This window comes from Pongo abelii, chromosome 14, assembly GCF_028885655.2.
Source record: "Pongo abelii isolate AG06213 chromosome 14, NHGRI_mPonAbe1-v2.0_pri, whole genome shotgun sequence".
In the NCBI taxonomy this organism is placed as follows: Eukaryota; Metazoa; Chordata; class Mammalia; order Primates; family Hominidae; genus Pongo; species Pongo abelii.
The window spans coordinates 106,022,260-106,045,630 of NC_071999.2; the positions used below are offsets into that span (position 1 = coordinate 106,022,260).

General features: G+C 43.0%; 2 protein-coding genes across 23 annotated transcripts in view; one reads left to right on the plus strand and one right to left on the minus strand.

The window, feature by feature from the left end:
- CLYBL (citramalyl-CoA lyase) overlaps positions 1-23,371 on the plus strand; it is a 290,169-nt gene that overhangs the window by 230,593 nt on the left and 36,205 nt on the right. For all 14 annotated transcript variants that reach the window (XM_024231099.3, XM_024231097.2, XM_063715019.1 and 11 more), the window contains exon 3: positions 21,865-22,053. In XM_024231099.3, the coding sequence (XP_024086867.1) occupies positions 21,865-22,053 (189 nt within the window). The remainder of the gene's footprint in view (positions 1-21,864; positions 22,054-23,371) is intronic.
- LOC112128603 (uncharacterized) overlaps positions 1-23,371 on the minus strand; it is a 127,065-nt gene that overhangs the window by 4,033 nt on the left and 99,661 nt on the right. For 3 of the 9 annotated variants that reach the window (XR_008512803.2, XR_008512802.1, XR_008512805.2), the window contains exons 2-6: positions 23,028-23,177; positions 21,114-21,199; positions 18,396-18,473; positions 6,038-6,267; positions 4,250-4,359 (exon numbers count right to left, since the gene is read on the minus strand). Coding sequence is in view for 3 of the 9 variants with exons in the window: in XM_054529186.1 (XP_054385161.1) it covers positions 22,786-23,177 (392 nt within the window). In the remaining 6 variants the exon portion in view is untranslated. The other 6 variants (XR_008512806.1, XR_008512807.1, XR_008512804.1 and 3 more) reach the window with 6 other exon arrangements.

Consider the following 23,371-nt stretch of genomic DNA (forward strand, 5'->3'; position numbering starts at 1 on the left):
TTCTTCCAAGATGGTAGTGCTAGAGAGATTATTTCATTTCTGTGGTCCTTGCTTAGCTGTAAAAGGAGAGTTGGCCTCAGAGGTCCCCACTTAATGCATATCATTCTCTTCCTGCTCAGCTCTCATAGGATTCTTCTCTTCAGTGCACAGGTGGGAACTGGAAAAATAAGGGTCGGGGCAGGTGTGGTGGCTCACATCTGTAATCCCAGCACTCTGGGAGGCCAAGACAGGAGGATCGCTTGAGCCCAGGAGTTTGCGACCAGCCTGGGCAACACAGTGAGATCCTGTCTATACAAAAAGTAAAGAAAAATTAACCAGGTATGGTGGCACACACCTGTTCCGTCAACTAATTGTGGGGGTGAGGTGGGTGGATTGTTTGGGCCCGGAAAGTCGAAGCTGCAGTGAGCACCGTAATTGCACCCCTGCACTCCAGCCTGGGTGACAGAGCGAGACCCTGTCTCGAAAATAAAATGTTTAAAAAATGGTCATGATATAGGTCACCAACCAAGAGCAGAAATTATCATGATTTCAAGTTGCTTTAGCCACAATATTTGCCAGTAGTGTTGCAAGTAGAAATGTCACCTAGTAAAATGGAGCTACCTCGTGGAGATGCGTGTGATGGGAAAATGCTCTTCGAGGTTTCATGGCACGTGCTCAAGGGGCTGCTGAATTTCCCTTCTCAGGCAGGCCTTTCTTCTCTGTGCTTTGGGTACTGTTTGTCCAACATTTATGTGTGCACCAGCGCAGTAGTTTTTCCACCCTGGCCGTCCAGCAGGGTCACAAGGGGAGCCTTTAGAAACACGTGTGCAAGCCCCACCACACACCCATCAAACCAAATAAAGTAGATATCCCCAAGAAGAGTGGAGACAGAAATCTCTACATACCAAAACATGTACTAAGCTTCTTAATCATAAATGAGAAACATTTTTGTAAATTACAAATATTATTTTTTACGTGGTATCTCTGGTTTTCCCTCCTCTCTGTCAAGTGGTTTTAAGTTCCCAAAATCCCAATGCTTTTATATCTGTGAATGCTTCTTGAATACAGTTTTAAAATGATAGGTTTTATCTGTTCTTGAAATATGCATAAGTAATTATATATTAGATGTATTTATGAAGGTAAATATTAAGTTTTTTAATTAAATATTAAGATGTATTTATAAAGGTAAATATTAAGTTTCAGCTAACTTTTTAAACATAATTTTTATCAAAAATGACAAAGATTGAAAGCTTTTATATTTAAAACTAAGGGATACTCAAAACATTAGATATTTTGCATTTCCCTACCATAAGATGCATAGTAAGTTGAAATATTAGGCCAGCAATATGTTATTTTTATTCAAAAAGAAGTAACAAAGGTGAGTATCTCTACTGTTTGGAGGAGGGGGGTTCTCTCGAGATAACTGATCAGAGGAGGGTTATACAGAGAATGTTGGATGTTAAAGCCAGAAAGAACTTTAGAGTTTATCTTGCATTTGTAGAAACTGAGGCCCTAATGCCTACAATTTTTATCTCAGAAATGCCACCGTGTGTGGCATATTTTTCAAGGCACATAAAAATGGGTTGCTGAAAAATTTTCAATCCATGTATTGAAAAATTTTCAATCCATGTATTGTTTTTCAGCTTCAGAAGAATGCTAACACTGACTTTTGTTAAATACTGTAATCTTCCCATATTACTATAAATTGTCAAACATTTCACATTTTTTTTTTTTTTTTTTTTTTGAGACGGAGTCTCGGAGTCTCGTGCTGTCACCCAGGCTGGAGTGCAGTGGCGCAATCTTGGCTCACTGCAAGCTCCGCCTCCCAGGTTCATGCCATTCTCCTGCCTCAGCCTCCCGAGTAGCTGGGACTACAGGCACCCACCACCACGCCCAGCTAATTTTTTGTATTTTTAGTAGAGATGGGGTTTCACCGTGTTAGCCAGGATGGTCTCGATCTCCTGACCTTGTGATCCACCCGCCTCGGCCTCCCAAAGTGCTGGGATTACAGGCATGAGCCACGGTGCCTGGCCTACATTTCACATTATTAAAAGCCTTTTGGAAAACTGAGCAACTGGTATTAAGAATGGTTAGATTTGAGAAGACTACACTAAAGGCCATATTGTTAAGCGTATTGAGCAGATGAAGAGTTACATTTGTAATCAACTAAACCTTTTTATCAATCTCCATGTGAGTCAACAGTGTAGCCAGCCAGCCAGGAATTAATGCACTTATAGGCGGGGCATAGCATCTGGAAGAGCAGTGGGAGCACCTGCTCAGAGTTTAGAAGGGGCATCACCAAACCTGGGCATGTCCAGAGCAGGGCAACTCAAGAGGGCAGAGGATGTTGAAAGTGTATCAGAGGGTTTCAGAGAGACAATGTTCAGAATTAGGAGGGTTTGAAGACAGAAGACCCAGGGAAACATATGGACCACACTCATATATCTGAAGGTCCATCCAGTGGCTGTGTTTACACAGAAACAGATCATCACTTGCCAAGAGGATGGCAGGGTTCTTGCCTTGGCCAGAGCTCCTGAGGTATCTATGAAGACCCTTCCCAACTCCAAGACTCTGATTCTGTGATTCTCACTCCAGGACCTAACCTACTGATCATGTTTACAAAATACAAGAAAGAATCCTAGCTATACGAATCTGACAGACATGGGGAAATAATGCTTCGTGTGTGTGTGTGTGTGTAACATACCATTGGGTATGTGTATGGGTGACAGAGAGACAGAACAGGGTGGTGGGGAGGCATGGAATTTTAAAAGATTAATCTTTTAAAAATTTTTTGTTGGTACATAATAGGTATATATATATTTATGGGGTACATGAGATACTTTGATTCAGGCATGCAAAAAGCAGTAATCACATCATGGAAAATGGGGTATCCATCCCCTTCAAGCCTTTATCCTTTGTATTACAAACAATCCAGTTATACTCTTCTAGTTATTTTTAAATGTACAATTAAAAATAGTTACCCTGCTGTGCTATCAAATACTTGGTCTTATTCATTCTAACGACAGATTTTTTTTTTGTACTCATTAACCAACCCCACTTCCCCACCCACCCACCCCTACTCGCGACACCCCTTCCCAGCCTCTGGTAACCATCCTTCTATTCTCTATCTTACAAGCATATAGTTCCCAGGTAGGGCAGCTACTCTGTGCCCCACCCCATGCTGGGAACTCTGAGGGCTTCAAACACAGTCCCAACCTCAATGTCTGTCTCATCTATCTGGTTATAGAGACAAGACTAACAACCCTGCGATGGTCAGACACACCATGAGACCTCGGGAACTGTGTCCTTGTGGTCCTCATCCCTTCATTCTCCTCCTGAGCCCTTGCTCTCCTTTCCTTTAAAAAAAAAAAAATCACTGTATACAATTCACCCATCTTAATCATAGCCACCTCCATTCAAAAAGGTTACATATGCAGGCCGGGCACGGTGGCTCATGCCTGTAATCCCAATACTTTGGGAGGCTGAGGTGGGAGGATCACTCGAGGCCAAGAGTTCAAGACCAGCCTGGGCAACATAGCGACAGCCTGTCTCTATTAAAAATAAATTTAACAAAAACCAAAAGGCCGGATGCAGTGGCTCACACCTGTAATCCAAGCACTTTGGGAGGTTGAGGCAGGGGAATTGCTTGGGCACAAGAGTTAGAGACCAGCCTAGGCAATATGGCAAAACCCTGTCTCTACAAAAAATTAGCCAGGCATGGGGGCATGCGCCTGTAGTCCCAGCTACCTGGAAGGCTGAGGTGGAAGGATCACCTGAGCCCAGGCGGTCAAGGTTGCAGTGAGCTGTGATCGTACCACTGCACTCCAGCCTGGGTGACACAGTGAGACCCTTGTCTCAAAAAAAAAAAAAAGGTTACATACACATATGAAAAAAGGCAGAAAAACATATTCCCTACTGCCTTCTTAGTTAAACAGTACCAAGGTAGTGTTTGTTGCCCAAACATATTAAATATGGCTTATGAAATCAGCTTACACACAGTCCAGATTTACATCTTTTTAAAATCATTTCTCTCTCCTAAACCATAACAGCAGCAGATGGACAGAGGAAGAAATGGAATGCGGTCACATTTCATACGAATATTATGAAGTACTTTCACACTGCAATGAGTAAAGGACCATCTGCAACCTATAGCCTGTGTTTCTGCTGAGAAACTGATTCAGGACTTAAGCTTTCTAATTTGGAACAAAAGCATTGAGCAGGTTGCTCTTTGTAATTTTTTTTCGAGAGGTGGAGAGCATACTAGGCCTACCTGGATTCCTGAAGAATTCAGCAACCTGAAGAGCATGGCGCTCGGAGGAAAGTAGACTCTAGATCTTTAAGATCTGATTTCACACAAAATGAGAGGTCTAAAACTAGATGCTGTAGGAGAGAAAAAGTAATACGTTTTCCTCACACATCTTAAGGTTCATGACTGAAGTACCTATAATGAAAGACAGATTAACAGGAGAAAAACACATACATACTGTATTTTATTTATTTATTTATTTTTAAGACAGTCTTAGCCTGTCACCCAGGCTGGAGTGCAGTGGCGTAGTCTCAGCTCACTGCAACCTCCGCCTCCCGGGTTCAAGCAATTCTTCTGCCTCAGCCTCCCGAGTAGCTGGTACTATAGGCGCGTGCCACCACGCCTGGCTAATTTTTATATTTTTAGTAGAGACGGGGTTTCCCCATGTTGGCCAGGCTGGTCTTGAACTCCTGACCTCAGGTGATCTGCCCACCTGGGCCTCCAAAAGTGCCGGCATTACAGGCGTGAGCCACTGCGCCCGGCCACACACATTACTTTAAGCTTTATATGACAACATGGGAACCTTCCCAAAAAGACCCAAAGAAACAGGAACACCTATGTATTTTTTTTCTTTCTTTTCTTTTTTTTTTTTTTTCTGAGAAAGGGTCTCACTTTGTCACCCAGGGTGGAGTACATTGGCTTGATCTCAGCTCACTGCAACCTCCACCTTCCAGGTTCAAGAGATTCTCCTGCCTCAGCCTCCTGAGTAGCTAGGATTACAGGTGCACACCACCACGCCCAGGGCTAATTTTTATATTTTCAGTAGAGACAGGGTTTCACCATGTTGACCAGGCTGGTCTCCAATTTCTGACCTCAGGTGATCTGCCCACCTTGGCCTCCCTAAGTGCTGGGATTACAGGCGTGAGCCACCGTGCCCAGCTGGAACACCTATGTATTTTTATGCTTAGATTTGATGCAAGTCAACAGTCGTGTAGAAGTGTGATTGGATGAGGGGGGCATGATCTAACAGTAATAAACCGAGGGGAATTTGGCAAGGCCTGTTTGTTCAGGTTCTTCTTGGCATCTGTGTCTTCAAGGATAAGGATGTTTCTTTCCTTCAGGGATAGAGAGGGCACCTCTGGAATGAAAGTTTTTAACTGCTTTGGGGAGAAGGGTGGGGGAAAGGTGAGAGAAAGACCTTTCTGCTTCTGCTGTTTTCTCAAATGTACGTTTTGGGTAGTGTGTCCTGAACCCCATCAATGAACAGGCCGCCTCTCACTGTCTGTGAGTTGATTTGCCCCTTCTGGGACTCTCTCCTGGTGCCAAAAGACTCGCTTCCTGTTCTTTCCTTTTGGTCAGGCACTAGGGACACAGAGCTATAAATAAGCTACTTTCCCAGTCCTCAATGTGGTCAGAGTGCTGGTGTAAGGACATCTAGTTACTGAAAACGGGGCCAACCTAATATGAACTCAGAACCAACCCCGAGTGGGTGTGCACAGGAAATAGGAGTTTAAATCTGTACAGCCCTTTTTTAAAAAAAAGCAATTTTAGTTTACACGTTAAAACAGGGATATATTAGCCAGACCATGTGGTGTCAGCCTGTGGTCCCAGCTACTCTGGAGGCTGCAGCAGGAGGATCCCTAGAGCCCAGGAGTTTGAGGCAGCAGCAAGCTGTCATGGTGCTTATAAATAGCCGCTACCCTCCAGTCTGGGCAACATAGCAAAACCCTATCCCTTTGCGGGGGGAAAAAAAGGCATTTTTTTTAACCTAACATTTATTAACCACTTATGTTATACGATTTCAATACTCACCAACCCTTGAGTCAAGCACTATTCTTATCCCCATCTTTCACATGAGGAAACTGAGGCACAGTGAGGTTAAGAGACTGTCCCTGTCTCGTACACAGGCAGCCATCAGCACAGTGAGGACTTGAAGCAGGATGGCTTGCAGGAGGCTGTGAGAGTTGGAGCCTCATGGTCATTCCTTTGGAGCCTCAGTGAGCAGGTAGTTTGGCCTGGCATTTCCACTTCCAGGATTTGTCCTAAGGGAACAGTCAAACAAAAGGACTCTAAGATGAATGTTCTGGGATATTTGTTGCAGCTAGGTTTATCATCTTTCAGGAATCAGGGCAACTGTCACATCCCCAAAGAAGTTGTCTTGCCACCCTGTCTCAGGCACTACACCCCCATCACTCCTATCCCATTCGTTAATTCTGCTATCTTCATAGTTTCACAGTCTACAATTGTTTATTGGCTTACTTGTTTCTTAGCTGTTTTCCTGATTGGAATATAAATTCCATGTAGGCAGGGAGCTGTTCTCTCCTTTACCTAAAATGGTAGCTGGCACATAAAGCATATTCAATAAATATTTCTTGAATGAAATGAACATATTAATGGCAAACAGCTGGGGAAAAATTAATCTTTTTTTTTTTTTTTTTTTTTTTTTAAGACAGAGCCTTGCTCTGCCACCCAGGCTGGAGTGCAATGGTATGATCTTGGCTCACTGCAACCTCTGCCTCCTGGATTCAAGCAATTTTCCTGCCTCAGCCTCCCATGTAGCTGGGATTACAGGCGTGCACCGCCACTTCTGGCTAATTTTTGTATCTTTAGTAGAGATGGGGTTTCGCCCTCTTGGCCAGGCTGGTCTCGAACTCCTGACCTCAGGTGATCTGCCCACCTCGGCCTCCCAAAGTGCTGAGATTACAGGTGTGAGCCACCATGCCTGGCCAAAAAATTAAATCTTACTCCATAGGGAATTGGCCTATCCATGCAATAGAATACTTGGAAGTCATTACAAATGATTGTGCAGATCATGTCGAGCATAAAGAGATACCCTATCTGTGGCTGAGTAAAAAAGGCAGGTGACAGAATGCATGTACAGTGTGGTTGCTGTACTGGCCGGGGCTGCTGGCAGCTAACCACAGAATTTCGTTTACTGAGTGTAAGCAGAAAACAAAATAGTTTATTACAGGCTATTGGGTAACTCACCGACCCTCGAGGGTGTAAGGAAGGGTTCTGCAGACAAATGCAAGATTGGGAGCCCAAGATGGGAGTTCTGCCTCACCTCAGCTGCTGCCTAGTTGTCTGGATTCCAGAGAAGTCTCCTAACCTCTCTGTTCTTCAGGCAGATGTGGATAATAAAATCTGTGCTGTCCACACTGCAGGACTGTTGTGAGGGCAAATGAGATCACAGGCATGAAAGCCCTTTGAAAAGTTAGAAAAGGACTGTGTATATATTGACATCATCGTTATCAGGTGATTTTGAACGTTGGAGCACATGTATTTTATCCCCAAGCCCCTGGTGTTGGCACACCATTGGGACACCATTGGTCCTCTCTGTTAGCTGCCTGTACATCACTAAGTGTTAAGATCCCGCTGGCAGTGGTCTGGATAAAAAGACTGGTGATTCTGGCAGTCATGTTTGCTAAGCTTGTCCTCAAATCATCTTCGGTGTCCTCTTGTGACTTCAGTCACTCTCCCCGTGGGGTGACCTGTGTCTCAGCTTCGGGCCTGCCCTTCTCTTGAGGCACACTAATCTTGCCATCTTCGAAAACAGGCTGTTCTCATCTCGAGTCTACACTGTGGCAGCCACAAAGCTCGGCTTCTTCCCTGAAAGTCTTCCCCATAGCCTGAGAGCTGACACCTAGCGCGTCGGTGTTCAAAGTCACTGTCAACCAATGCATGGTTCAAGCCATTGACTAGGTATCAAAGACCAGATTCAATGAGGTTTTAAATTTCCTTACAATTCCATTTTTTCCATCCTCTTTTTATGTTTTTTAAAAATCCTTCATTGCCTACCTACCATCAGAGGAAAACAGCGTTGTGATATGATGGGGGATTTTAACCAGGTACTAATATTGTGAAGGAGAACGTTAGTGGTCCTGAAACTAGGCATGTGTTCTAAGGTGGGGTGATTTTCCCACTTCCTGTATGTCCAGAGGCCCTTCCTGGCAGAACTTCCAGCCCAGGAGACTTTCATCTTCATCTTGCATGAAGGATACAATTTCGTTTTGACGCACGGTTTAGAGAAGCCGTTGAGCGTCCACACAATCTGTTATGCTAAATCACACCTGGTGTCTGCACAGAGAAGGCTCTGGCAAGAGTTTTTGCCACTGGGACCGAGGCCTCTGACTCAGAAGCCAAAACATGGCAGTGTTGCAGGGCGCCTGGCTCAACGGCACGGGAAATTAACCTGCTTGTTCTCACGTTAAATGCTTTATGAAAATTTACCGGGCGCAAAAAGAGGGAAGAAAACCCAAGTGGTTGTGCAGTGCGCCTGCCTGGCACCAGTGAAGGAATGAAGCTGCGGAAAAAGTCGATGTGAAGAGCTGGCAAGAGGAGAAGGTGGAAAGCGCAATGGAAATCAAATGCGGTGCCAGTCACGGCATTGTTTTATTAGCATTTGCTCGAGGAAAACATTTAATTATAGATGATCGGAAGCTTCCAGTGTTTGTGAGCTAGGTGACATGATGCAGGCTCTGCCACTTGCTTCACGATACACATCTTCAGAGGAACTGTGGCACACCACGACAGGCTGCGAAGAGAAGCCACCTCCCGGGGGGCTGGTCCTTGCTGGGGGGCCCTTAGCTGTAACAGCCTCCGTTCTCCAGCGATCCTCAGTCTGCCTTTTTTTAAAAATTAAGTGTCCTGCTGGCTGTTCTCCTTCGTTTTCTGGTTTTTCCACATTATATTTTTCTTTTCCTTGTTGATTTTGGAAGAAAATAAAATTGACAAAGAATAAGATGGAAAAGTACTACCCTTAAAAATACCTATACATTTGCCACCTAAAAAAACACAAAGCCATTTTTCAGTTATAATTTTCTTTGGGAAATAATTAGGAAGCAAAACAACCAAGAATAAATAAAAATAAATGGGGGAGCATGAGGCTGTAGTGAACTCTGTTTGTGCCTGTGAATAGCCACTGCACTCCAGCCTGGGCCAGCAGAGCAAGACCCTGTCTCTACAAAATACATAAGTAAAATAAATGATCTAAAGGACTCAGTATATATTTAAGCAACAGAAATGAAAACATACAAAGGTGGAACCAACATTACAAATGTTGATGGATATTACCAATATTACCAAATATTGTGTGGAGATTTTTTTTTTTTTTTTTTTTTTTTTTTTTTTTTTTTTTTTGAGACGTAGTCTTACTCTGTCACCCAGGCTGGAGTGCAATGGCATGATCTCGGCTCACTGTAAGCTCCGCCTTTGTGGAGATATTTTTTATTCCTTTTTGTTTTAAAGCCCTGTCTACTTTAAAAATAGTTTGTGAAAAACAATGATGCAGTATCACGTACCTGCAAGAAGTATTTCTTTGTGTTCTATTCCTGCCATCACATAGCTGATTGTGTTACCTGATTTCTTCATTCGTGTCTGCCAGGAAGACTAATTAATGTGCTGCTGAATCTAAAGAATCCTTGTTTGGGATGCTGCTCTGCCACCCAAGGCAGCGCTTCCTCCAAAAGACAAGAAGTCAAGGACTGGCTTCTGCCGCTGGCTGAAATTAGCATTGGCTCAGTTTAATTGCAAGGCTATGTGTGCTTTGTCATTAGACATTTATACTTCTATGGATAAACTTTATAATCTACTTAAGGAGACAAGATTCTTTATGTCAGCACCTTAGAGAAGTGTTGTAGAAGCAGTTGGCTTGCAGACAGGAGTCTCCCACGGCAACGTGGGCACAGCTGAGTCGGTCATAACCCACCTTAGGGCATCCTCAGAGACAAGCGGGCCCAACTCATACCTGCAGAAAATGATGATGGGCAGGGAAATGAGTGTTTTCCTCCACAGAAATGAAAAAAAGTTTGCTTTTTTTTAACAAATTGGTTTTTGATACCTGTGTGAAGGGGACAATTTGGATCGGTTTCCAGTAATGTGTATCAGGTCAGCTGGAGAACTAGAGGGAGTCACTGGCTGAAAGATGTTGTGAACATCACTCTAAACTGCTCAGGCCAGGGACAGGTGACATGTCTGTTATCTGATGTGTATCTGGAACCATGGTAAGGCTGCCCCATTAAATTATGAGCCAATCACTCTTGATATACCATTAAAAAGAGTGAAAGGCTGGCAGACCCTGCCCTGCACAGGTAATTCATGGCACCTTTGGAAAAAGGCACGTTTTCATCCTCATAATGAAGAAAGGTAGGTGCGAGGTCCTTTGATGACACTGTTCCCTTTTGCTTGTTTACTTTTATTCTCCCACGCAGACTGAGACCCAGCAGGAGGCTTTTAAACCAAAACAGTTAATTACCTCCTCTAACCCAGAGAAGTGGGGAAACATAAATATAGCGAGTTGAGAGGGAGAGAGCAGCTTCGCTCCAGGCTGTACTTTGTACCAGTCAGTTGGGGAAGGCAGCTACCTTCTCTTTCCTCACTGAGCCCAGGCTAAGCGAGACCAATTAGAAGGCACGTGCCAGGGAGCGGGTCCGCTTGCCACCATACTGTGGGGCTTCCAGAACTCTTTCAGTGCCCTGGACTGAGGACCCCACATCAGAAACCCATGTACAGACACCCATTCCAAAGACAACATTGAGTAGCTTCGGGGCTCTGGACCCTCCTTCGAAGGAAGGAACTCTTGGGCAGGTGGAGTGAGCAGGGACCACCCCCAACTTGAGGGTGGATCCTCCCGAAGGCAGGCAGAGCTGCAGGGCAGCTTTTCAGAGATACTTCTCAACTGAGCTGTGAGTCATGACCTGTCACCGCCATGGTCCTTTCTCCCCGATGGAATAGAGCCTCATTCCTTGTGTCCCCAAGCCCTGGGCTGCCCCTGCCCTTCGGGGCTCTCCATTGTCTGCCTGCCTGTCTGTCTGTCTGTCTGTCTCCCAGTTCAAGCTCCCTCCCTCTGTAGCCTCATATGTACAAATCATCACCTTGCTGTGTTCCCTCACTGTTCCTGCCACTGCCCTTTGCCCATTTCTGGCTCTCTCACCTCCTCTGCACTTACTGAAATCCTGTTCAGTCTTCAGAGGCCACCCGAGTCCCAGCCTCCCCTCCTCCAACCCCCTTCTCAGCCTGAGGTGCCGTCCCCTGCTTCTAAGTCCCAAGGGCCCCAGGATCTGTTCCACCGACTCCAACTGTTACTTCACTTCTCATTATATGGGGCTTTCATCGCCACAACTGGATGATAAGTTCCCAGACTTTAACAGGGAGTGATTTATGGATCTTTTCCCTATCCCCCACACCTGTCCCCAGCACCTGGTGCAGTGGATTGCATTTGATTAATCCCTCTGGATAAAAAGTTTTAAATGTACCCGACCAGCGTCATCAGGCAGAATCCGGGCATGGTATTCAGGAAGTTTTCTCTTGGGAATCACAAACATTCTTTAAAAAAGGGCACATCCTCTGTTACCTAAATGCCTTCAAGTATCTGGATGTTTGGCCATAAGTACATAAAACAACCAGATGAGTGATTGTGTTTTTCAGTTTTCCTCTGGATCCTTCTGCCACCTATTCCCTGAGACCCCTCAGAGACAGCAGGCACCACTCCCCATTCCTCTGCCCACAGATTGTCCCGGCTCCCTGTGCCCCTGCTGCCCTGCTAGAAACCAGAAATTCTAACTTTGCCCCTCTGAGGCTGTGAAAACACAGAGTAAAAGTGGGAAGAGCCATGAGCTAGAAGATTCCACAACCACAGACAAATCTGAGCATGGCGGTTGTTAATAGTATTGGGAAAGATGACTGAGCACCGTGGCTCACGCCTGAAATCCCAGCACTTTGGGAGACCAAGGCAGGCAGATCACCTGAGGCTTGGAGTTTGAGACCAGCCTGGCCAACGTGGTGAAACCCCATCTCTACTAAAAATACAAAAATTAGCCGGGCGTGGTGGCAGTCACATGTAATCCCAGCTACTTGGGAGGCTGAGGCAAGAGAATCGCTTGAACCCAGGAGGTGGAGGCTGCAGTGAGCCGAGATCGTGCCATTACACTCCAGCCTGAGAGACACGCGAGACTCCATCTCAAAAAAAGAAAAAAGAAAAAAAAACTATTGAGAAAGACAGTGTAAGCTTGTGGTACATAAATACTTCGTCTTTTTTAAAAGTTGTGTGCAGCCAAGTGTTGTGGTGCATGTCTGTAGTCCCAGTTACTCGGGAGGCCGTGGTGCGAGGATTGCTTGAGCCCAGGAGTTTAAGACCAGCCTGGGCAACATAGTGAGACACTGTCTCTACAAAAAATACAAATAATTATCTGGGTATGGTGGTGCATGCCTGTAGTCACAGCTACTCAGGAGGCCAAGGCGGGCGGATTGCTGGGGCCTAGGAGTTCAAGGCAGCAGTGAGCCATGATCCTGCCACTGCACTCCAGCCTGGCTGACACAGCAAGACCCTGTCTCTTAAAAAAAGTCTGTGCAAAGGGTACCTCAAAGCCACACTACTGAATCATAAAACATCGGCAGTGCCCGCCCACCAGGGGCATCTTCTCAGCACCAGCTCCACATTGCCCTATGAGTTTGAGTCAGAGGTGCCTCAGAGGCCCATAAGGATGCCTGTCAAGGTCTTCGCAGAAATACCAAAGGCCTAGCACATATAGTTAAGGAAAATCCACCAGGAGGAGATGGAAAAAGGGCAAGGTAAAGAGGTGGAAGAGAGAGGAAGGTGATGGATAGGGCTATGGCAGCAGAGAGCCAGCACCAGCCAGTTGCCAGTCAGGGCCAGGGCAAGGCAGGCAAGGAGGCAGACGGAAGTAAGCCCCTTCTTTCCACTGGAGTTTTCTCTTCCCTGGGAATTTCATTGTATTTTGTTGAAAAATAAAGTGTGAAAATACAAAACAAAAATATCACGATCCCCCCAACCCACAGCATATACAAATATATATATACTCAAAATGTATTAAAGACCTAAATATTATAGCTAAAACTATTAAACTCCTAGAGAAAGACATAGGCATATATCTCGTGACCTTCGATTAGGCAGTCAGTGATCTCAAGATGATAGCAAAAGTGCAGTCAACAGAAGAAAAATAGATAATTGGACTTCAGTAAAATTGTAACTTCTGTGCTTCATAGGACACCATCAAGAAAATGAAAAGATAGCTACAGAATGGAAGAAAATATTTTCAAGTCATCTATCTGGTAAGGATTTGATATCCAGAATATCTAAAGAACTGTTATTTTGTTGTTGTTATAACTCAACAACAAAAAGACAAACAGGCCTGTTTAAAAGTGGGCAAGGGACTTGAATAGACATTATCCAAAGAAGATAAACAGATGGCCAATAAGCACACACAGAGATGCTCAGCATCATTAGCCATTGGAGAAATGCAAAACAAAACCCACTGAGCAACCACATCACACCACTAGGATGGCTGTGACCAAAAACCAACACTGTATCAATAAAACAGAAAATAGCAAGTGTTGGTGAGGATGTGGAGAAATATGAATCCTGGTGCATTGCCGATGGGAAGGCAAAATGGTACAGCCACTGTGGAAAACAGTTTGGCAGTTCCTCAAAAAGCTAAACGTAGAATTACTATATGATCCAGCAGTTCTACTCCTAGGTATGTACCCAAAAGAACTGAAAAGAGGGACTCAAAGAGAAACCCATATGCCAATGTTCATAGCAGCATTATTCACAATAACCAATTGTGAAACAATCCAAATGTCTACCAACAAATGGATAAACAAAATGTGGAATAGACATAAAATGGAATATTATTCAGCCATAAAAAGGAATGAAGTTTGGATACATGCTATGACATGAATGAACCTTAAAACATTATCATGCTTAGCAAAATAACCAGAACCAAAGAACAAGTATTATTTCACTCATAGGAAATATATAGAATAGACAAATGCATGGGTACAGAAAGTAAATTAGAGGTTACCAGTTGCTAGGGGCAGGGGAAAATAGAAAGTTGATGCTTAATGGTTATAGAGTTTCTGTTTGAGGTGATTAGAAGTTTTGGAAATAGGCCGGGTGTGGTGGCTCATGCCTGTAATCCCAGCACTTTGGGAGGCTGAGTGGATACCTGAGGTCAGGAGTTTGAGACCAGCCTGGCCAACATGGCGAAACCCTGTCTCTACTAAAAATACAAAAATTAGCTGGGTGTGGTGGCGGATGCCTGTAATCCCAGCTACTCGGGAGGCTGAGGCAGGATAATCACTTGAGTACGGGAGGCAGAGGTTGCAGTGAGCCGAGATCATGCCATTGCACTCCAGCCTGGGCAACAAGAGTGAAACTCCACCTCAAAAAAAAAAAAAAAATTTTGGAAATAGTGGTGATGGTTGACAATGTTGCATAAGTAATTGGTGCCCATTGTACATTTAAAGATGATTTAAAAGGAAAACTTTGTTTTATATATATATTGCCCCAATTTTTTAATGGGCTAAGGATTTAAATAGTTCACCAAAGTAGATATAAAAATGGCCAACAAGCACATGAAAGGATTCTCAACATCATTAGTCATCAGAGAAACACAAATCAAAACTACAATGAGAGACCACTTGGTGATACCTACGAGGATGACTAGAATAAAAAAGACATGTGGTAGTAAGTGTCGGCGAGCATGTGGAGCAGTTGGAAAGGACCCCTCACACACAGCTGGGAGGAGCAGAAATTGGCTTAGCCACTTTGCAAAACAGCAGACAGTTTCTTAAAAGGTCAAACATACAGTTACCATATGACCCAGGAATTCTACTTTCTCTTAAGTATATGCCCAAGAGAAATGAAAACCTATGTCCATATAAAAACCCGTATTGAATGTCCATGGCAGCATTTCTCATAATAGCCACAAAGTGGAAACAAGCCAGGTGTCCATTAACTAACAATGGACAAAATGTGACCTATCCATACAATAGAATATAATTTGGCAATAAAAAAAAATTAAGTATGGATGGGTGCTACAACACGAATGAATCTTGAAACATACTAAGTGAAAGAAGGCAGTCAGAGAAGACTACCTATTGTATGGTTCCATTTATACATTCCAGAATAAGCAAATCTATAGAGGCAGAAGGTAGAATAGTGGTTGCCTAGGTCTGGAGGGTTGGGGAAACGGGAGCGACTTGCTAAGAAGTATGAGGTTTCTTTTCGGGGTGATACATACCTTCTTTTTTTATTGTTTTTGAGACAGTCTTGCTTTGTCACCCAGCCTAGAATGCAGTGGTGCAATCACAGCTTACTGTAGCCTCAAACTCCTGGGCTCAAGTGATCCTCCCACTGCAGCCTCCCAAGCAGCTGAGACTACAGGTGTGTGCCACCACGCCTGGCTTATGTTCTAAAATTGATTGTGGTAATGGCTGTACAACTCTATGAATACACTAACAGCCACTGAATTGTACACTTAGGTAAATTGTATGTCATGTGAACTTTATCTCATTAAAGCTGTTATCAAAATCACAAACCTAAAAATAATTTTCACTAAAATGAGTTCCCACAAATAACAACTAAAGTGATGTTTCAGTCATTAACTAGAATAGTTTTTAACTTTTTATTGTGGAAATATTCAAGTATATACACATGTAAAGAGAATAGTATAAAGAACTCCCATATACTCATTAATCAGCTCCAAAAATTGTCAGTGTTTTAGGGTGCTTTTCCCCCCTACACTCTATTACAAAAATTTCAAGCATCAGAAAGTTGGAAGATTGTACAGTAGAAACCAATATACTAAACACACCTCCTATATTCTCCCATTAATGTTTACTCTGCCTGACTTAACCTGTATCTGACCATCCATTCGTCCCTCTCTCCATCCATCGATTTGCTTTGTATTAATATATCCACTTCAAAGTAAATTGCAGACAGCAGTACACTTCCCCTTAAGTACTCCTGCATGCATATGAATGACTAGAGTTCAATATTTGTTTACAGTTCTCTTTGTGTTTTTGAGGTGAAATTTATATACAATGAAATGCACAAATTTAAAGTATATGTTCTATGAATTCTGACAGATGTATAGGTTTGCATGACTCAAAGCCATTGTTCTAACATCTTTAAAAAATATTTTTAATTGGTTGGAGACCTTCAAAACAAATTCTTTTCATAGGTTTATTGTATTTTAGTGTTGGGGTTTTTTGGTAAGATTTTAATTTTTTCAATTATATCTCTGAAGGGCAGAAATACCAATTATATATTATAAGCTACCCATCTATACACATCCTCAGCCTTCTTAGTCTTTTGAATGAAAGCCAATTTAGCATTTCACTATAAACCTGTGTTTTAATGTATGTTTCATGATTAACATATCAAAAACTTTGCTCTGCCAAAATCTACATTTTCAGAGTAAACAGGGTGCCTGGCATGTAACGCTTTGTAAGATGAATCAGCACATACAATTTTAAGCCAGTTAACATACAGTATGCTCAATATTGTTACAGGTTTTCTTTTTTTCAAAAACAGGCGAACCAAGTTTTCTTTTTCATGTGGAAAAAATAACAGGATAGAAAACTCAACACTCACCTTGCTTGCTGAAACATACTACCAGGTTGTAATAATCTGAGAATTCATTTGCCTTTTTTTTTCAGTGCAGTCACTACAACAGTCTCTGATCATTATTACAGTAAATTTTTACACATTTATGAGAAAAATACAATATAATTGACTAGTGAGGATGGTCTATGTCCTAAGCAATGCTGTTTTTAAATACAAATTGATAAAAAGTTATATGAAAAAGGCGATCCTTAAATAGATTAAATTCATTCCGTTTTTTATTTTAAACCAAACTTGATCTTGACATTTTCAATAAGATTTTCATAGAGATGCTCCTGGGGCCTTCTGCTCAAAATTTGGACCACTTCATGCCTGTGACATGACAGCATTTTATACATTAGATAAAATGAAAATCAGATGAGATGGACAAATTCAGAAGGGATAGAATTTACTGATGTTTTTGAATACGTGGCATGGCAATTGCCTTTTGCAGGATGAAAATATTCATTGTACTTTTCTTTCATCACAAATGTTGTGGATCTCCCTGGAGTCTAGAAAGTCTTTCCTATTTCTTAATTACCAAATCTTGGGTCGCACAGAGCTTTCTCATTGTTCCTGTTGCACCCAGGGCTGTCTCTGCCATTTCCTCTGAAAACAACTATACATTAACATTCAAGGTTTGAGTCGGGGGCTGGGAGGCGAAGGGAAAGGTGATAATTCAGATGTTATGAAACTGTGATAATGCTATTATTTAAGGCACTTATTTGGGTATGTTTATACTTTGTAGTTTTATAAATAAGCCCAAGGGGCTCCTCTTGGTTGTCACAATACCCCTTGAATCTCGTATCCTGTCTGTCTCATCCTATCCGACAGTAGAATTGATGCCGCTCTAATCCCTGGAAGTTTGGAACTAATGAACTGACTGCTGAGCTGCCGCCACGGAGCTTGGTCCCAAACTATACTGTACTTCACACTCGATTTATTCTCCAGATGGCGAGACTGTGCCGCCCTGCCGCGAGGGACCACCTCTTCCACTGGAGTGTAAAAGTGGACGGATGTTGTTTTCTTTGCAGATTTGATCATTCTGAGCTAGAAACTTGCGAGGATGATTAGTTATTAGCTTTAATGGGTGCCAATTGAACCAACTGCACGCATATTTTCTCCTTTAATTTCAGAGTCTGCAGGTTTTGGTGATGGTTGATTTCTCCACTTTCTTACGTCACGAGAGCGTGTCTCTTCCCCAGGTGATAGGAATCCAGTCTCTGAAATCATAGCACGCCTTGGTTCCTGGCCCAGACAGAGTCACATAATATGGTGGCTTATGGATAAGGACAAGTTTATTAGCCACTGGTCCACTGCACTGAGCAGCATGGCACGAAATATCGATTGAATGCAGCAACTTTGGGAACATCATTTTTTAGAATGGGGGCCTGCAAAGATTGTAATCCGTGCCAACTTCCTCTGTGACCTGGGCAGAGTCCACCTCTGGATCAAACATGATCCAGAACACACTATGGTAATTAGTCTCTTCGAAGGTCTAATGTAACTGTTGATAAAGGCCTTAATTCCATTATTCAGTCATTTCCAGCTTGTCAGATCTTGGGGGACAAGTTCATTCCACAGTGAGAATGGCTCACCAAGGCTGTCCTGTAGTGGTAACACATTTAGAATGCAGTCCCTCTCAAACCTCATTTTAAACAAACTGTATTACTCCCAGGATATAAAAGCCCTCATAAAAGCTCTTTTTGGGGTGGCCGCTTTTACCTTAATTTCCCTTTTCTCCTTTCTCCAGGAAGCACTTACCTCCCAATAGTCGTAGCGGATCACCCTGAGAGCCCTTCTGAGAGCCGGGGTCAGCCAGGCAGCCTCTTGCTAATCCACCTAAGATGGATATTGGAGGGATGGTCAGAGCCAACCAGGAGCCAAAGAAAGAGAGAAAGAAAAAGAAGGAAAGTGTGAAGTGTGAAGGACGAGGTGGTGGGGATGACAGTGTGTGTGGCAGAGAGAGAGAGAAAAAGTGAGAGAATAAAATGAACAGAATGTCTTTCTTTTCACAACTGGGTGGACTGTGACTCTCTCCAACTGAACACCCAGAACTAAACTTAATTGTTCTTAGAAACTGCCTTCCTCCTAACCCAACAGATGGCATGGGCGTGTTTGCTAGGACAGTCACATACTTCACCCTGAAAATACCATAAAGAAAAAAAAAATTCAACATGCTTGCTGGTTGGGGTAAATTCACTGAAGCTGTTGAGTGTTTTGGGATATATACCAGAGGGATGCACACTTGGTTTATGTAAATTGTAACAAGCAACAGCCTGTTAATAAGGGTGTTGTATGGCAATATACCTCAAAAGCCATCCTGTCTTTTTGGAAATGTACAGAATGATGAAGTGGAAAGAGCTTGGTTTTCATTCTGAGCCAAAATTTTTTAAATGCTGAGTATTCACTGCTCATTATTATAATATGAAAAGTACTCATCAGATTATGCCTAAAATTGGAATTAGGTACTTCATTTGCAGCCAATTTCACAAGGGCCGAATTTTGCTAAGTAAACTGGAATGTGCTGAAACCATGGCAATCTGACTTTAGATAAAAATCACAAACAGGCTTAGAACATGAGCTTTGAACAAACAAGTCCCTTCAAATCCAAGTGAAACCAAACCACTTCAAGATCAGATTTTAACACCAACCAACATTAACAATTTAGGAAGTTGATGTTGCTAGGGATCCCGCGTCCTTGAGCACACATGCAGATTAGAGGATGGAGATGATGACTCAAATAATTTAAGCTTTAAAATGCAGTATGGCCTAAAAAATCGAGTGAGTTCCCTTCAATTTTCCATTCACACTGTTCCAGTAGACTCTTTGCAAGGCTGACTTAGCTATTAAAAGGGAACCTGGAAGTTACATTGACAAACTCCAGCAATCTCGTTTATCTCGTTTTTTGTAGCTGCATAGGCTACACAGAGCAGAACATGCTTTAGGTTCTCCACAGCCATGGATCTAAATGTGCCTTCCAAAAAGCTGGAAGTATTTCAGTTTTTTAGTTTGTTTTCGCTTTTGAGATGGAGTCTCTCTCTGTGTCCTATGCTGGAGTGAAGAGGTACAGTCTCGGCTCACTGCAACCTCTATCTTCTGGGTTCAAATGATTCTCCTGCCTCAGCCTCCCGAGTAGCTGGAACTACAGGTATGTGCCACTACACCCGGCTAATTTTTGTATTTTTAGTAGAAATGGGGTTTCACCATGTTGGCCAGGCCGGTCTTGAACTCTTGACCTCAGGTGATCCACCCCCTCAGCCTCCCAAAGTGCTGGGATTACAGGTGTGAGCCACAGCGCCCAGCCAGAGCTCAAGTATTTCTCCCAGCAGCTCTAGACAGCTTTAGAGCCAAGATACTGTGCCAACTTCTGCTCTTCACCTTTAAGATTTTCGTATTTAGGGCCGGGCACCGTGGCTCACACCTGTAATCCCAGCACTTTGGGAGGCCGAGGCGGGTGGATCACCTGAGATCAGGAGTTCAAGGTCAGCCTGGCCAACACAGTGAAACCCTGTCTCTACTAAAAATACAAAAATTAGCTGGGTGTGGTGGCGGGTGCCTGTAGTCCTAGCTACTCGGGAGGCTGAGGCAGGAGAATCACTTGAACTCAGGAGGCAGAGATTGCAGTGAGCCGAGATTGCGCCACTGCACTCCAGCCTGGGTGACAGAGTGAGACTCTGTCTCAAAAAAAAGAGAAGATTTTCATATTTAATGGCTGTAATAAAGAATGCATGGTAGAGCAAGTGGGCGAGTTTTATATCTATGGAATAAAACAAAGGTATGATGTGGAACCAAGCCATTGTTGGCTGCATCATCCCTGACTTTAGCTAGTCTGAGCTCTCTCTTGCTTTTGTCTAAGTTTGGCCTAATTATTGGCAGATGAAGCTCTGTAAATCAGGACTTCACAGAGCAGTCCTAAACTGTCTTAGGTACTCTTTCCATCTGACCTGACAACTCTAAGCTACCGTTTCCTCACATTGTTTAACTCAGACCACATTTGGAAGCCTTCCTTGCTTCTCCCCGCTCATAGACCCACATCTGTCTGGTTTAAATCTACTGTCCTGGGTTGTCTTGTTGCTTGGACTTAGACTCAATATTGGCTTAAATAATTCTTTTTTGTCTCTGCTTTGGTTTGCTATTTTCCTAGATCAGTATTGCTTTTCAAATGGCTATATATTGTTGAGACCTTTTTTTTAAACTAAACTACATTCATCAGCAGTGAGAAGCTTTAAAGTTTTATTAGTATCATAAAAACCCTTCCCAAATGAAACTACTTTTGATAAGTGTTCATTCTGGCAATGAGAATTTGTTGAGGGCTGTTGGCAAGTTGGAGGAGTTTGCTTTTGAAACTGAAATTGGCAGGAAGTAATGACCCCAAGTGCTTTCTTTCTCTTGACTCCAGCCTTCACCCTTTCCATGCACTTCTTTCCCTCCCCCACCCCACCTTCATCACCCCCAAGCCAAAGCCAAGAAATAACATACTTGGTTTCGTATAGTTTTTCTGGGGACAATTCAAATACTGAAGCAGACTTTCAGCCTTTCAGCTTTTCTGAACTGTGGAGCAGAGCCTGTCAAGTCAAAGAAAAAAGTGTATTTGTCAAGCACTTCATGAAGGGATTCCTTCTTCCACCTGAAGAAGTGGGAGCTTTTTTTGTAGTACACATTGTCAGATTCCTGTGAGCATCTTCTTAATTGAATGTCAAGATTCAACTCAGTTGCAAAAAAATAGTGAGTGAAAACAGCATGATGCATGTGGAAAAAGAAAAATCCTTATTTTTTCCCTAATGTGAAGAAGCTGACAGACAAGACGGCCACAATCTAGATGTTAACCAATTTCTTATGTTTATTAAATGAGAAAGTGCAGGTAAGGAACATAGAACCATGCTTAGCACTTAATGCTCAATCAGTGAAAAATTACCCATTAACTATTTTCCCCTTCCCATTGGGAAGTAATGCTAATGAGAAAGAGGACACTTCCATGCAGAAGCACACCCGTGTGCACTGCAGTGCGTCTCGGCTATGTTATAGCTATCGCGAATGAAGCCTAAAAATCAACTGCTCACTTTTCAGACTGGATGACTTCTTTCAAATATTATTTATTTGGTGGACAGGAAATGTGTAGATAGAATAATGGTGCTCAGACTCTGAATCCACATAACAGTTTCATCAACCGTTTGATGGTGCTCCCCTCAATGATAAAAATAAACAATAAACTTTTTATTGACACTTATAGAATGAAGCTCGACTGAGAATTGTAAAAACTCTTGAAGACTTTGATCTGGGCCCTACTGAAAAATGTGTGAGAGTCAACTCAGTTTCCAGTGGTCTGGCGGAAGAAGACCTAGAGACCCTTTTGCAATCCCGGGTCCTTCCTTCCAGCCTGATGCTTCCAAAGGTGGAAAGTCCTGAAGAAATCCAGTGGGTGAGTAGCTAATGCTTTGCTTTAAGACTCAGGAGCAGCTAAGGAGTAGCAAGAAGAAGGGATCTGGGTGCCACAGGTTTGGAAAATGCATGCACAGAGCACAGAGGAAGGGAATTGAGAAAAAGCAGTAAGCGCAAGAATCCGTTTCTTTCACACAAGGAAAACTGGCCTTTGCCCAAAGTGTTCTATGAAACAACTGCACTTTTGAAATGATGCTTCGCTTCCTAATTGGATGTGTGGTTTGGCCAGAACAGCCTCCTCAGTAGCCCTCCCAGAGTAATCTCTGGAAACTAGGTTGCCCGAGAATCTCTTCCCTTCCTCCACCCTGCCCGGCCCTAAGCCAAGGCCTCCACCTGGAAGAGCAGTGAGGTAAGTGGCGCTTGCTGAGATTCATCTGAAATCATCCCAGGCAGGGAGGGCACATTTGCCGCATATGAAAAAATGAACCCAAAGAAGGGGAGGAAAAGGTCACTCCTTAGGGCAACTGGAGGAATGAACAGGAAGCTTTTAACTAGTGGTTTTAATTAGCACTGATATTATTTCCTGAACAGTTCTCTAGTGCATCCTTTTTAAATTGCTGACAGGTGTGTTTGTGTTTCATGACAGACTTTTCAGCCAATAAAAACCTGAAATGTAAAGTGGTTGGCATGTCAAATTACTTAAGAAAACTTTTGAAATGGGCCTAATTACACTATGATTGTTTTAATTGACAAAGGGTGGAGGGGCTAGATTTTATTTGAGGGTCGCTATTATTCTGCAGATCTCTACTGAATAAAATAACATTTCACTGTGTCGTTCTGGGGTAGAAAATGTGTCATTCTGGGGCCTGTGAGGTGTGAAAACTGGAAGCGTTTGTGGTCGGGGCGAGTGGGCAGTGGTGGTTTCGTGGAAGCCACATCTAGTATTATCTCTGAGGCTGTGGCTGCCACCACAGCAATACCCTGAGTCGTTGTGACACCTGCGAAACTGCTCACCTGCTGAATGCACCCGATGTGTCAGATCTGCGTTGCCCAGTGCCACGGCCACTATGACATGTGGCTTCTGAGCGTTGAAACGTGGCCAGCACAAATTGAGATGTGCTGGAAGTGCAGAATACACACTTGATTTTGAAGACTCGGGACTCACTGAGGGGACAAAAAGAGAATGTAAACTATCTCGATAATTTTTATATTGATTACACATTGATATAATATTTGGGATCTATTGGGCTAAATATAAGATACTATTAAAATTAAATTCACCTGTTTCAGTTTACCCTCTTAATGTAGCTATGAGAAAATTTAAAATTATATATGTAGCTGCTGCTATACAGTTTCTT